The sequence below is a fragment of the Balaenoptera ricei genome, chromosome 12, assembly GCF_028023285.1.
Source record: "Balaenoptera ricei isolate mBalRic1 chromosome 12, mBalRic1.hap2, whole genome shotgun sequence".
Taxonomy (NCBI): domain Eukaryota; kingdom Metazoa; phylum Chordata; class Mammalia; order Artiodactyla; family Balaenopteridae; genus Balaenoptera; species Balaenoptera ricei.
In genome coordinates this window covers 82710272-82723730 of record NC_082650.1, presented here as the reverse complement: position 1 = coordinate 82723730, position 13459 = coordinate 82710272, and the positions used below count along the sequence as shown (strand labels likewise).

The window sequence follows — 13459 nt, the reverse complement described above, 5'->3', positions numbered from 1 at the left end:
AAATCTAAGGTTTCTCTTCAAATACTTAAATTATATATCAAGTCAACTGCATAATTTCCACTTCAACCCCAAAGTCTGCTTCATAAACCCATAATATGCTATGTATATAGGATAGCAAACTTACTAAACTGTGAGTAGATCTAATACATTTTCTTGGGAGGAAAAAACTCAGTATAAGGCATAGAAGAAATTATGTGAACTCAGTAAGAAAGTTGAGTTCAACTTTCAAAAGTTGAACTCAAAAGTTCAAGAAAAAGTTGTGAATGCTCAACATACTCTGTACTTCTACCAGCCTGTATTATTTTAGGAAGTCAGAAAGGTGTTGCTGCGCTCTTACAAAAATATTTTTTGTTTGACATACTCAGCTGCATAAAGCTGACATTAGCCATATGAATGTTGGTCTTTGTGCCCTTTAGGGGGTATAAGATAAGAGGCAGAAGGGGGAAATTTAGCAGATAAAGCAAGAAAGTATATCAAAAGCCAAGCAGATAAATACAGTTGACCCTTGAACAACATGGGGTTTAGGGTTGCTGACCCTCTGACAATCAAAAATCCACCTCTATCTTTATAGTCAGCCATTCGTGTCATACCACAGTTTCACATCCACAGATTTCGCATCCCTGGATTCAACCAAACTCAGATTGTGTAGTACTGTACTACGTATTTATTGAAAAAAAATCCATGTGTGGGTGGGCCAGTGCAGTTCAAACCTGTGTTGTTCAAGGGTCAACTGTGCTTCCTTTTCTAGCTGACTTTCCAGTCTGTTTCAGCAGGCAGGAAATGGAATGAAGATTAGGCGAAGTAGGTAATCACCAAGTTCTGACTGTAATTTTTTTCAGTTTTAGTATTTTAATACTTGAATAGAAAAAAAAAAAAAAGAGGCAGTGAATAGCCATGTTAGAGATTAATTACCATTTTGCTAAACAGAAAGCATTGTGTAGATGGGCACTCTGAAGATTAAGCCTTCAAGGCAGTGTGCACTGTTTCTCATTGCCTTTAAAACAAAGTCCTGGAGGTGGGATAAATTGGGATTGACACATACACACTACTATATATAAAACAGATAACTAATAAGGACCTACTGTACAGCACAGGGAACTCTACACAATACTCTGTGATGGCCTATATGGGAAAAGAATCTAATAAAGAGTGGATATATGTATTTATATAACAGATTCACTTTGCTGTAAACCTGAAACTAACACAACATTATAAATCAATTATACCCCATTAAAAATAAAAATAAAATAAGAAAACAACAAAGTCCTGCCAATTAGTACACGAGAAGATGCTGGACATCATTAGTCAAGAAGGAAACGTAAGTCAAAACCACAAAGAGATGCCTCTTCATAGCCGCGACAGCATGGCTAGAATCAGAAAGTCAGATACTAACGGGTGTTGGTGAGGATGTGCAGAAACTGAGACCTTCATATATCGTTAGTGGGAATGTAAAATGGTACAGCTTGCTTTGGGAGACAGTTTGACAGTTCCTCAAAACATTAAACATAGAGTTATCATATGATCCAGCAGTTCCACACCTAGATAATTACCCAAGAGAAATAAATACATAATGTCCGCACAAAAACTTGGGCATGAACATTTATAGCAGCATTATTCATAATAGCCAAATGGTAGCCACAATCCAGATGTTCATCAGCTGACAAATGGATAATCAAAACATGATACATCCATTCAATGGAATATTATTAGGCCATAAAAAGAAATGAAGGAGTGATACATGCTGCAACATGGATGAAACTTGAAAGCATGCTAAGTTAAAGTAGTCATAGAAGACCTCATATTATGTGATTCCATTTGTATGAAATCTCCCAGGAAAATCTGTAGAGTGGGTTAATGGCTGCTTAGGGCTGGTTGGGGGTATGGGACAGGAATATGGGGAGAAGGGAGTGATAGCTGAAGTGTACAGAGGTTTTTTGTTTGTTTGTTTTTTGTGGGTTTTTTTTGAGATTTAAAACATTTTGAAAATGTTTTAAAGTTGACTCCAGGGATGGTTGCACATAGTATTTGTAAATATACCAAAAACCACTTACATGTACACTTTAAATGGGTGAATTGTATGGTATGTGAATTATATCTCCACAGAACATTTTTTAAGTTCCTTTTTGATCAATAATTTCATGCAGTTTAATGTGAATTCAAGTTAAAAAAAACAAATTAAAGTGCATGTCTTAGAGCAATGGGACAAAGCCTTAGGACTTCCTTCATATCCACAAACCCCAGAAATTCCTGGTGGCTCTCTCTACAAGTTAATGTTCTAGTTGAGAAGTAACCAGTTAAATTTGAGTAAATATACCCATAAATCCTAATGGAGACCAAAGTAAAGAATATCTGTTTTATGTAGTTTGCCCTTTTACAATATCTGTTTATTCTTCTTTTAAAAATTATAGTTTGTGCATTTGTTTTGTTTTGTTTTTAGTATGTGTGTAACTGTATCGACTGTATCTTCCTTAAAGGAAATTAGTTTACCTTTATTGTGTGTGATACACTGGTATTTTTCTATTCTTTTTTAATGCTTATCTTAGTCCAATGACCATAGTGTCCCACAGTTTGAAAAATGGTTCTCTAGAATGGGTCTGTATTTTTCAGGAACGAGCTCTCATATCTTTCATCAGATGTTCCCAAGGCATCACTCACCCAAAAGTACATTGAATGAGAGTGCTCTCCAGAGGAGCCTTCACTGCCTTGGAGAGGACGGCTAAGCCGTCTATCCTAGATAAAATGATGACGTATCAGAAATGAGGATAAGGAGAGCTTGTAAAAATTTTTGTGATTATGATTAATATCTTAGTGATCTATTTCTCTTTGGTCTGGGAGTATCGTTGACAGGACTTAAATAAAGCATTTAACATAATTTTAACCGTTGGACACGTACAGTCACAAGTGTTGACTGATGTCGGTTGACATGCTGCAGTAAATAAGTGGAGTTGTATCTTGCCACGGGGATTAGGTTTTTAAGGTCAACTGTAGGAGAATAATGTCTGTTATCACTACTTTGATTTGGTGTTTTTTCAGTTGGGCACCATTTGAAATAGTTGTCTTGCTCTGTATGGTACATGAAAAATGGTGTATTTTTAAACTCTAGAATCACGCGTGGTTTGACATCTTCAAGAGGTGATCTCACTATGTGAGAAAAGCTCAGGAACTGGGACTGATTGGGGGAACAGCTGATTGAGTTATTGCCTCTCAATTTATACGAGGGCATTTGTTTACTGGATGAAAGAGTGGAAGAAATTAACTACACTATTTAAATTACTTTTCTCCTTTTTTGCAGTGCACACATATTTCATTTGTATAAGGTTCATGTTTATATGACACAATTTCTGTGTAATAGATAGGTATAGACAGGAATACTTCGCTGCAAAAATAACTTGATTGTAGTGACTAGCTCTTAGTTGCCTGAGGATTTGGACAAATTTTATTTAAATATAGGTGTTTTTGCTTCAAGAAAGCATAAAAATACAGATTTTTGAAAGAGATAAATTGAAAAGGTTATTCTTTGCGTGCTTTATTATTTCAAATAGTATGTTTTCAGTCACAACATTTAGACTTTTATATATGTTAAATGTATTTTTTCAGGAGCACTTTTATCTTGCTGTTTTCCCATCCTATCTTGCTTATGTTAGTATTCTTTTGCCCTTTTAATAACTTGTACCAAAATAAGTTAAATCCTGTTTAAAATACCTTGAAGTCATGCTTTTAAAAACTTGGAAATGGTATGCTCTATAATAAACAATATTTGTATATTTGGCATCAGAGTTCCTGCTCAGTTTTCATTATTTTCTGGTAAATCTTCTGTTTCTTTAAGGAAATCATTGATTTTTAAGGATTTAGGTTCTTGAAACAGACCTTTAAAAGAATTCATTTCAGATATTTCTACGAGTCATTTATTTTCATACTACCAGCACCTACGTTGGCTGTGTCATTTTATTTTGTTGAAAAGTCTATGAATATAACCAAACATGAAGGAAAAATATACAGAGTTGAGGAACTCATCCATAACTACTATCCTAGCATGATTGTTTCCATTTTTGTACTTTTTAAAATTATTTGTGCAAAAGCAAGCCTGTTTTACTTTGTTTTAATCATGCTTTTTTAACTTGTATAATTTTCCATATTTTCACAATTTTAATTTCTCTGGTGTACACAGTATTTCATTTTATGTTCTACATTTGCTAACCATTCCTGTTATTGAACAATTGAGTTGTTTTCAAACTGTGGTAGCTTCTGTTATTAAAGATACCTAGCATGCATACCTAGCACAAAATCTTTATATATATATATATATACACACACACACACACATGTATTTAAATACACATAAATATTTAATAATATAATTGATACCTAGTGTTTAAAGTTGAATAAATTTTAGGGTCTGAGTAGTAGAAACAATTCTGTAGATGACATAATCCAAGTTTTTTATTTAAAAGTAACTTATTTTATACTTGTGATATTTACATGCCGAGACAGATTTTGTATTCGTAATTACTTTGTAATTAATTACTAGCATTAATTTTAACACCATGTACTATAAGTTATGTGCGTGTTCTTTTTAAAAATTATGTAATGTTTCTTATTGATACAGATGGCTTAAGCAAAATCAGACTAAACTACAGTGATGAATCAGCTGAAGGTAGTAAAATGCTTGAAGATGAACTCATCGACTTCTCAGAAGATCAGGATAACCAGGTGAAACTTAACGCTTGGCAAAAAGTTCTAGTATTTTATATAATTAAAAGTTTTTCTTTAGATTTTTATAGGCGATTCCTTCAAACGGTTAACTCGTGCTTTCTGGATTTGGATCTCATCTCACAGCACAGATTTGGTTTTCAGTTCAGAAGTTGCCGGGATAGTTGTATGAACGTTGTTTCATTTTTTGTTTTGGGGTTTTTGTTTGTTTGTTTAGTTTGCCATTGAGGACTAAACTAATATCACCCACCGTGGAAAGTTTCCATGTAAAATGGATCCTCCCGCCGTGACCCAGCGACCGCCCACCACCCCTACCGCACCCCTTTCTGTTGCTCTTTTAAAGCGTTTGTGCGCCGTGCTTAACCTTCGGTCTTACTTAACACTCAGGAGGCAAGTGTTCACATTTTCGATTATGTGGTATGTGGTGCACGAACGTAGCAGAATTACACTATTTTTGCCACCTGTCTAATGATTTTTTCTTTCATCTAATCTGCTGTATATGCATCATGGCAGGAGCAGATCATATTTAGTTAAAATTAACATAGGTCGATTCTCATATTTCCTTAGAGTCTCGTTTGCCCTAATAAGCTTTATTAACACCAAGAATAAAGTATATTTTTGAAAATATTTTATAACTTCAGTTAAACAGGCATTTTCTACTGAGAGAAAAGCTTATTCCATTTCCTTAACTCTGACGCTTCCTTAGTTGTTAAGACAAACTTTGTGAGTTTATCTAGTAGTAAAGATAACTTTGTACTGCACCATTTTTCCCTTTTGTTCAATCCTCTTGTGAACAAAAAACATTTTTGTGATGTCCCTTGGTCTACAGTGTGTGGCTGTGAAATACAGTTTTTCTTTCTAATATATACAGACACATATCTGGATTACATTCAAGGTTTATAATGCGCACTTCATATGCTCCTTTTTGGTCATAGCAGTTACGTGAACTAGTTAATCTAACCGTGTATTACTGCTAATATTATTCCTACTGTTGACTGTTTCATTCAAAAGGTTGCCAGAAGCTTTCCCACAGGACAAAAAAAGCTTTGTTTGTTTTACATTCAAGATAATCGGTAGAATAAGACACACTATCATAAAGCTGTCTTCTCTCAAGTGAAGTGGGTAAAGGGTTTTGTCAAGTAAAACAGTGTTTCCAAAAACCCTTTAAATGTTTCTGATATGAAAAAAGTTTTTGTGTGAAAGGATGATAAATATAAGTCATTCATGTCCTATTGTGAAAACAGTTGTTTTAGCCAACAAATTAAATTTTTGTAAAAATACCTAAAATCAGAGCCATAATGTTTGACTAGAGAAGAATCAGTCATGATATACTTAGTCTTTAAAAATTTAGATTGAGTAAATAGATGTAACAAGTTTTCTTAGACCTCTGATTGATGGTTTCTTTCATTAAGATGCCTGTGTTGTAGTGTTACATCATTAGAATGGAGTGACATACCACATTTTCTAATGTCTGATCATCTAAATAGAAAAAATATTTTTTACATATTTGCTACAAGGATTTTTATCCTCAGTAGTGCTATTTTGTTACGTTATTAGTCATTTAAGATTGTATATTTTCAATACTAACAGTAGGCTCTCTTTTATAGGATGACAGCAGTGATGATGGATTCCTTGTCGATGGCAAGTGCAATTCTGAAATAGGACAGTGGCATTTAAAGCCTACTGTCTGTAAACAGTAAGCATTAACCATACATTTTGCAAACTACATGATAGTTTTTTTTTTAACTGTTACTCTTTTTTTTTTTTAATTTATTTTATTTACTTATTTTTGGCTGCATTGGGTCTTCGTTGCTGTGTGCGTACTTTCTTTAGTTGCGGCGAGTGGGGGCTACGTTTCGTTGCGGTTCACAGGCTTCTCCTTGCAGTGGCTTCTCTTGTTGCGGAGCATGGGCTCTAGACGTGTGGGCTCAGTAGTTGTGGCGCACGGGCTTAGTTGCTCCGTGGCATGTGGGATCTTCCCAGACCAGGGCTTGAACCCATGTCCCCTGCATTGGCAGGCGGATTCTTAAACCACCACGCCACCAGGGAAGACCCTACATGATAATTTTTATTCACGTACCCTCTTAGAATAAAACATTAACCATACTGTTTTAATTAAAGCAGGTATTTAAGCAAAAATCACAGAAGCTTTCAGAGTCAGTGAGGAAAATTAGGTCCTGCCCAATGTCCAGGGATTGAGTTGGGGAGAATGGAAATCATTTCAGTTCTCCATTTGCCCATTTTCCATGTCTGTGCGTGTGCATAGAAAACCGCTATGCCTTTTGGATATATAGTGATTTGGAGCGGGAAAGGACAAAGAATGTCATTCAAATTCACATCAGTAACATGGGAATTGGAGTTTACACTGGTTCCATAGCTACTGTGTGAAGGCTGTGGAGTGACTTAAGGCAGTCCTAAGGGACATGTTCCAGGTGGGAAACCCAGGGAATTCCTTGGCAGTCCAGTGGTTAGGATTCTACGCTCTCACTGCTGAGGGCGTGGGTTCAATCCCTGGTTGGGGAACTAAGATCCCACAAGCTGTGGTGCAGCAAAAAAAAAAAAAAAAAACAAACAAAACAAAAAACCAAAAAAACAAATGGGAACCCCAAATTGAGAGTCTATTTTGGTTCTCAGAAGTACATGTTCTGAGATCTTGCCAGGGTCTGCAGACTTCTTAGGTGATGAAGTAGTACCTATTTCTAGACTTCATCTCTTCTGACTTTTTGTAGGAAATCTTGTCTGAAACTCCATTAATAGCGTTTGAAAAGCAAACTTCATTTATAAAGGAAAACATAGAGACCTAGAGCAGTTGAAAGATTTTTTCCAAATCCCATAAAATGTTAGCCAGGAAGAACCTAGGTCTTTAATCATTTCAGGACTTTTTGCACTACATTAGACTTCCTCACTTACTTGGGTTTAACAACAAAATTTTAAAAGTTGAGTATTATTAATACTGAGTGTTCTGAAGTGGAACCTCGCCCAAAACACTGGATTCTAAACTAATTCTTTTATGTGAAGATTACCTGATTTTTTAATCTAAAATAGATTTTAGTTAAAAATGGGATCATTTTTCTTCTACTTTTGCATGGTCTCACTTTTGGTAATTTGGAATATGGAGATGTTCAAATTTTCAGAATTGTTTTGACTTTCTACTAAATTTTGAAGTATTTTTAGGAACTTTGGTGAACTATATTCAAAATTTAGATATGTTTAAATTATTACTCTATAATTCAGTATTTAATATAACCATGGATAGTTAAGTATTATTAGGGTGTTATCCCCCCCCCCCCAGCAAGTTTTACTGAGTCATACAAAGCGAATTTTTAAGGTTTGAAATTTTATTGTTAACATACATCTTTTTATGCCTTTTAAATATTACAAAGTATTAATATTTGGTCATTTCTACCCTACAGACCTTGTATCCTACTGATGGACTCACTCAGAGGCCCTTCTCGGTCCAATGTTGTAAAAATTCTAAGAGAGTAAGTTCAAAACTCTACCTGTACTTTGTATTCTGGTGGGAATGAGGAACTATGTATATTTATATGTATGTATATATTCTTACTATATACACATCATTGCAGGTATTTAGAGGTGGAATGGGAAGTAAGAAAAGGAAGCAAACGAAGTTTTTCCAAAGATGTTATGAAAGGCTCTAATCCAAAAGTACCCCAGCAAAACAACTTCAGTGATTGTGGTGTATACGTATTGCAGTATGTAGAGAGCTTTTTTGAGGTGGGTTTCAGTTTGTTGGATCTGATTTAATAAATAATAAAATGGTGTGTTTGATCTCATGTTAGTGTAAAAAACACAATAAGCAAATACTTTGAAGAGATTGAAAAACTGTTGTTTCAGAAATTATTCCAAGGAGCAAAAACTCTTAAATTGGAGAATTTTTAAGGCATAAAATAAAGAAGACCGTACTCCATCAAATCCAAGGCTTGTTGGCCTCATCACTCATCACTCGTCAGTTCCTCTCCACCGGCTCTTTCTGCCTTAAGAAACCTCTCCCATGATTTGGGCTATATCTTTTACCTTCTTTTCTCCCCTTCACAGATGTATTTCTGGACAAGTGTTTATATTCATTGCCTTCATTTCCACGAATCCTATTTGCTTCTCAAAGCTCTATAATCCGGCTTGACCCTCACCCTTACATTGAAATTGTTCCTGACCTCACAGCACCATTGGACACTGTTTTATTCCTTCCACATAGCACGCTCTTCCTTTGACTTCAGAGGTACAATACCATGCACACCTCTCTTGGATATTCTTTTTTTTTTTTAAACATCTTTATTGGAGTATAATTGCTTTACAATGGTGTGTTAGTTTCTGCTTTATAACAAGGTGAATCAGCTATACGTATATATATATATCCCCATATCTCCTCCCTCTTGCATTTCCCTCCCACCCTCCCTATCCCACCCCTCTAGGTGGTCACAAAGCACCGAGCTTCTCTCCCTGTGCTATGCGGCTGCTTCCCACCAGCTATCTGTTTTACATTTGGTAGTGTGTATATGTCCGTGCCACTCTCTCACTTCGTCCCAGCTTACCCTTCCCCCTCCCCGTGTCCTCAAGTCCACTCTCTGCATCTGCGTCTTTCTTCCTGTTCTGCCCCTAGGTTCTTCAGAACCTTTTTTTTTTTTTAGATTCCATATATATGTGTTAGCATACGGTATTTGATCTTCTCTTTCTGACTTACTTCACTCTGTATGACAGACGCTAGGTCCATCCACCTCACTACAAATAACTAAATTTCATTTCTTTTTATGGCTGAGAAATATTCCATTGTATATATGTGCCACATCTTCTTTATCCATTCATCTGTCGATGGACACTTAGATTGCTTCCATGTCCTGGCTATTGTAAATAGAGCTGCAGTGAACATTGTGGTACATGACTCTTTTTGAATTATGGTTTTTTCAGGGTATATGCCCAGCAATGGGATTGCTGGGTCGTATGGTAGTTCTATTTTTAGTTTTTTAAGGAACCTCCGTACTGTTCTCCATAGTGGCTGTATCAATTTACATTCCCACCAACAGTGCCAGAGGGTTCCCTTTTCTCCACATCCTCTCCAGCATTTATTGTTTGTAGATTTTTTGATGATGGCCATTCTGACCGGTGTGAGGTGATACCTCATTGTGGTTTTGATTTGCATTTCTCTAATGATTAGTGATGTTGAGCGTGTCCTTTCATGTGTTTGTTGGCAATCTGTGTATCTTCTTTGGAGAAATGTCTATTTAGGTCTTCTGCCCATTTTTGGATTGGGTTGTTTGTTTTTTCGATATTGAGCTGCATGAGCTGCTTGTATACTTTGGAGATTAATCCTTTGTCAGTTGCTTCATTTGCAAATATTTTCTCCCCTTCTGAGGGTTGTCTTTTCGTCTTGTTTATGGTTTCCTTTGCTGTGCAAAAGCTTTTAAGCCCATTTGTTTATTTTTGTTTTTATTTCCATTTCTCTAGGAGGTGGGTCAAAAAGGATCTTGCTGTGATTTATGTCATAGAGTGTTCTGCCTATGTTTTCCTCTAAGAGTTTTATAGTGCCTGGCCTTATTACATTTAGGTCTTTAATCCATTTTGAGTTTATTTTTGTGTATGGTGTTAGGGAGTGTTCTAATTTCATTCTTTTACATGTAGCTGTCCAGTTTTCCCAGCACCACTTATTGAAGAGGCTGTCTTTTCTCCATTGTGTATTTTTGCCTCCTTTATCAAAAATAAGGTGACCATATGTGTGTGGGTTTATCTGTGGGCTCTCTTGGATATTCTTTACAGTTATCTTGACTTCTTCCTCTTCTTCATCCACCACCCATGGTGCCATAAGCCCTGTGAATTCTGTCACTTAGTGTCACTTATGTTCAGTTATTTACCCCTGCTACCACTTTCTAAGTCCATTTCATTAACATCACTATTCCAAACTGCTGCACCAACCTCTGACGTGGCCTCTTGCCTTGTATTTTTCCCAAAACCCAAATCTAATTGTGTTGCTGTTCTGCTTTAAATCTTATAATGGCTTCCTGTTGCTCTTGAGTTAAAGACCAGAATCCTTCACGTGGCCTGCATCATCCAACTCCTGTCCAAGCTTCTAGCCTCATTTCTACCATTCTCACTCCAGCATTCTACACACCAGCCCCCTGGATGTCATTCAGCCTCTCGTGTTGTGTCGTATTGTCTATTGCCTCCAGGCGTTGGTACATATTTCCTTACCTGGAATACTCTTCCCTGTTGCTTCCATCATTCCTTATTTGGCTGACTCCTACTCATTCTTCAGGTCTTAGCGTAAACATCACTTCTTGAAATTGTGCTAAGCCCTTAGGTATGTATTCCCATAGGACTCTCTGTTTCTCCTGCCTTAATACTTGTCATATTCATTGTTTTAATTGTTGAGTTATCTGTCTGTCTCGACTGGGGTTAGCAGTCACTCTCATAAGGCACCAGGTAGTCAGGTAGTAAATATTTTAGGCTCTGTGGCCGTATGGTCTCTACACTCGGTTCTGCTATTGCGGCATGAAAGAAAGCATCCACAGGCAGCATGTTAGATGAGTTACTGTGGGTGTGTTCCAATAAGGCTTTATTTACAAAAAAAGGCAATAGGCAGAATGTGGCCCACTAGCTATAATTTGCTGACCCCTGATCTAGACTCTAAGATCTGTAGGCAGAAACTGTGTGTCTTACATCTCCAGTGCCCTGCACAGTGCCTGCATAGACTAGATGATGAGTAAGTACTGATGACATGTTACTGATTCTTTTCATTTCTTCTGTGGAATGCTTTTGTGATTGAAACCAAGATAATTTTTATTATAGTTTTCTAAGGTGCATTTAATGTTTTTATTTTCAGAATCCAATTCTGAATTTTGAATTACCCATGAATTTGGAAAACTGGTTTCCTCCCCCAAGAATGAAAAGAAAAAGAGAGGAAATTCGAAACGTAATTCTGAAGTTGCGGGAGGACCAGAGGAAGGAAAAAAAGAGGCGTAAGGACACAACATCTGTAGGTGAAGGAGCCGAACAATATGTCAGTAACATCTCAGATTGACCATTTTTCATGCTTGGCAGTATTGCCTTCAGAAACCGAGTGACTTTCAAGGATATAAACAGTAAAGAACTGAAGTGCTCATTACACAGAGTGATTTGGAAATGTCAATGCTTGTATAAATGTCATATAATTAATTTCCACCAGAGGATGTATTCAGTAAAAGTCTGTAAATATGTAATGAGGCCAATTTTTCCAACATTTATAATTATTTTTTTCACTTGTTAGGAATCTTTTGTTAGGTATTTTCTGTTAATAGTACTTAAAACTGTAACTTCTAAAAATAAAATAAATAAAAAAATATTTATAGGAGGAGATGATTAAGTTGATATTCTTTAGTAAGATTGTATTAAATTCTTCAGTGGGTGTGTATCTATGATAATCTTTTGACCTTTGCATTTGTTTTAAAATAACTTGAAATGTGAAAATAAGATTAAATCAAAGCCATTTTGAACATGAAAGACATCCTCATATGTTTGTATAGCAGGAAGAAGTAACAGCTTTTAATTCAGACACTCCCTTGTGTTTAGAGAACTTGGCCCCAAAAGTGTAATAAATATTTATAATTTTACTCAAACATTTAAGAAGAAGCAGTATTTAGAGCAAGTCAAAGAAAAATAACTTTGAATTATACTACTAAATAATAACTATACTTTATCATACATTATTGTCAAGTACATTTCTGAAGATGTCAAAGACTCAGGTTAAAACTATTTTGGTAAGTACAACTTGAATTTCAAATATCCCATGTTACCTTTCTATATTATAGCTTAAAGTATCTACGATCTGTGATATAGTTAATTGATAAACATTTTTAACCTGTGAACACAGGAGTTTAAATAGGAATTTACTATTTTTTGTAATGACTTTTGCTATTTTACCATTGCTCATTTTGTTCTTGTTATTTTGATAAACAGAGTATCAGACTTTTTGCACCTGAGTTTTTTAGTGTAAATTATTTTTACATGTAAAAGTGCTGTCTTTAATCAGTTGCATAATGCAGAAAAAAATCTCCTATATTGAATTCCCCTTCAAAAATACTAAAATGTGATGGTTTTGATGACAGATTTACAACTCATGTAGGAATCTTGCATATATCTGCTGAAACTGTTATTTTCAAATGAAATGTTATACAGTTCTTTCGAATTAACTTTGAGACATGAAATTATATATTTTAAAGGTCATTTTTTTGTTAAATAATTTAAAAAGCACATATGAAAAACATAGTTGAGAATAAAAGGAAGACCGTTTTTCATCAGCAATTACTTTATTTTTAATCTGGCCATTTCTGGCATTGCAACCAACATTTTAGGCTGCTTACTTGGATTTAATAAAGTCAATGGATGTGTTTGGGGCGGATTGTGGGTACTGTTAACAACAACCAAAAAATATGTATATATTTATATTTAGACACACTCATTAAGGGAAACATTAAAATGTAAGCTTAAGGAACATCACCATTAGTGGTATTGGTTATGGATTTGTTACTTTGACCTATCTTAACATTTTTATTTATGATTACATTATTTCTTTTTAAGGAATACCCTAGAGCTCTTAACTCAGATATGAAAAGAGTTTAATTTTATTATTTACTGAATATGGACCCAAAAATGGAAATTTTTAAAAATCTGATAGCAGTAAGCAAAATTGGCATATTTAATTTTTTTTACCGTCCTGTATTTTGTCAGAATTTGAAGGTACTGAAAGAACTATTCTGAAATG

General features: G+C 35.3%; 1 protein-coding gene across 7 annotated transcripts in view; it reads left to right on the top strand.

Annotated features, from left to right (window-relative positions):
* SENP6 (SUMO specific peptidase 6) overlaps positions 1-12590 on the top strand; it is a 105858-nt gene extending 93268 nt beyond the window's left edge. For 4 of the 7 annotated variants that reach the window (XM_059941774.1, XM_059941773.1, XM_059941772.1 and 1 more), the window contains 5 exons: positions 4607-4710; positions 6318-6406; positions 8124-8192; positions 8295-8445; positions 11543-12590. In XM_059941774.1, the coding sequence (XP_059797757.1) occupies positions 4607-4710; positions 6318-6406; positions 8124-8192; positions 8295-8445; positions 11543-11740 (611 nt within the window). In that variant the 3' untranslated portion in view covers positions 11741-12590. The remainder of the gene's footprint in view (positions 1-4606; positions 4711-6317; positions 6407-8123; positions 8193-8294; positions 8446-11542) is intronic. The other 3 variants (XM_059941777.1, XM_059941775.1, XM_059941776.1) reach the window with 1 other exon arrangement.
* The last annotated feature ends 869 nt before the right edge of the window (positions 12591-13459 follow it).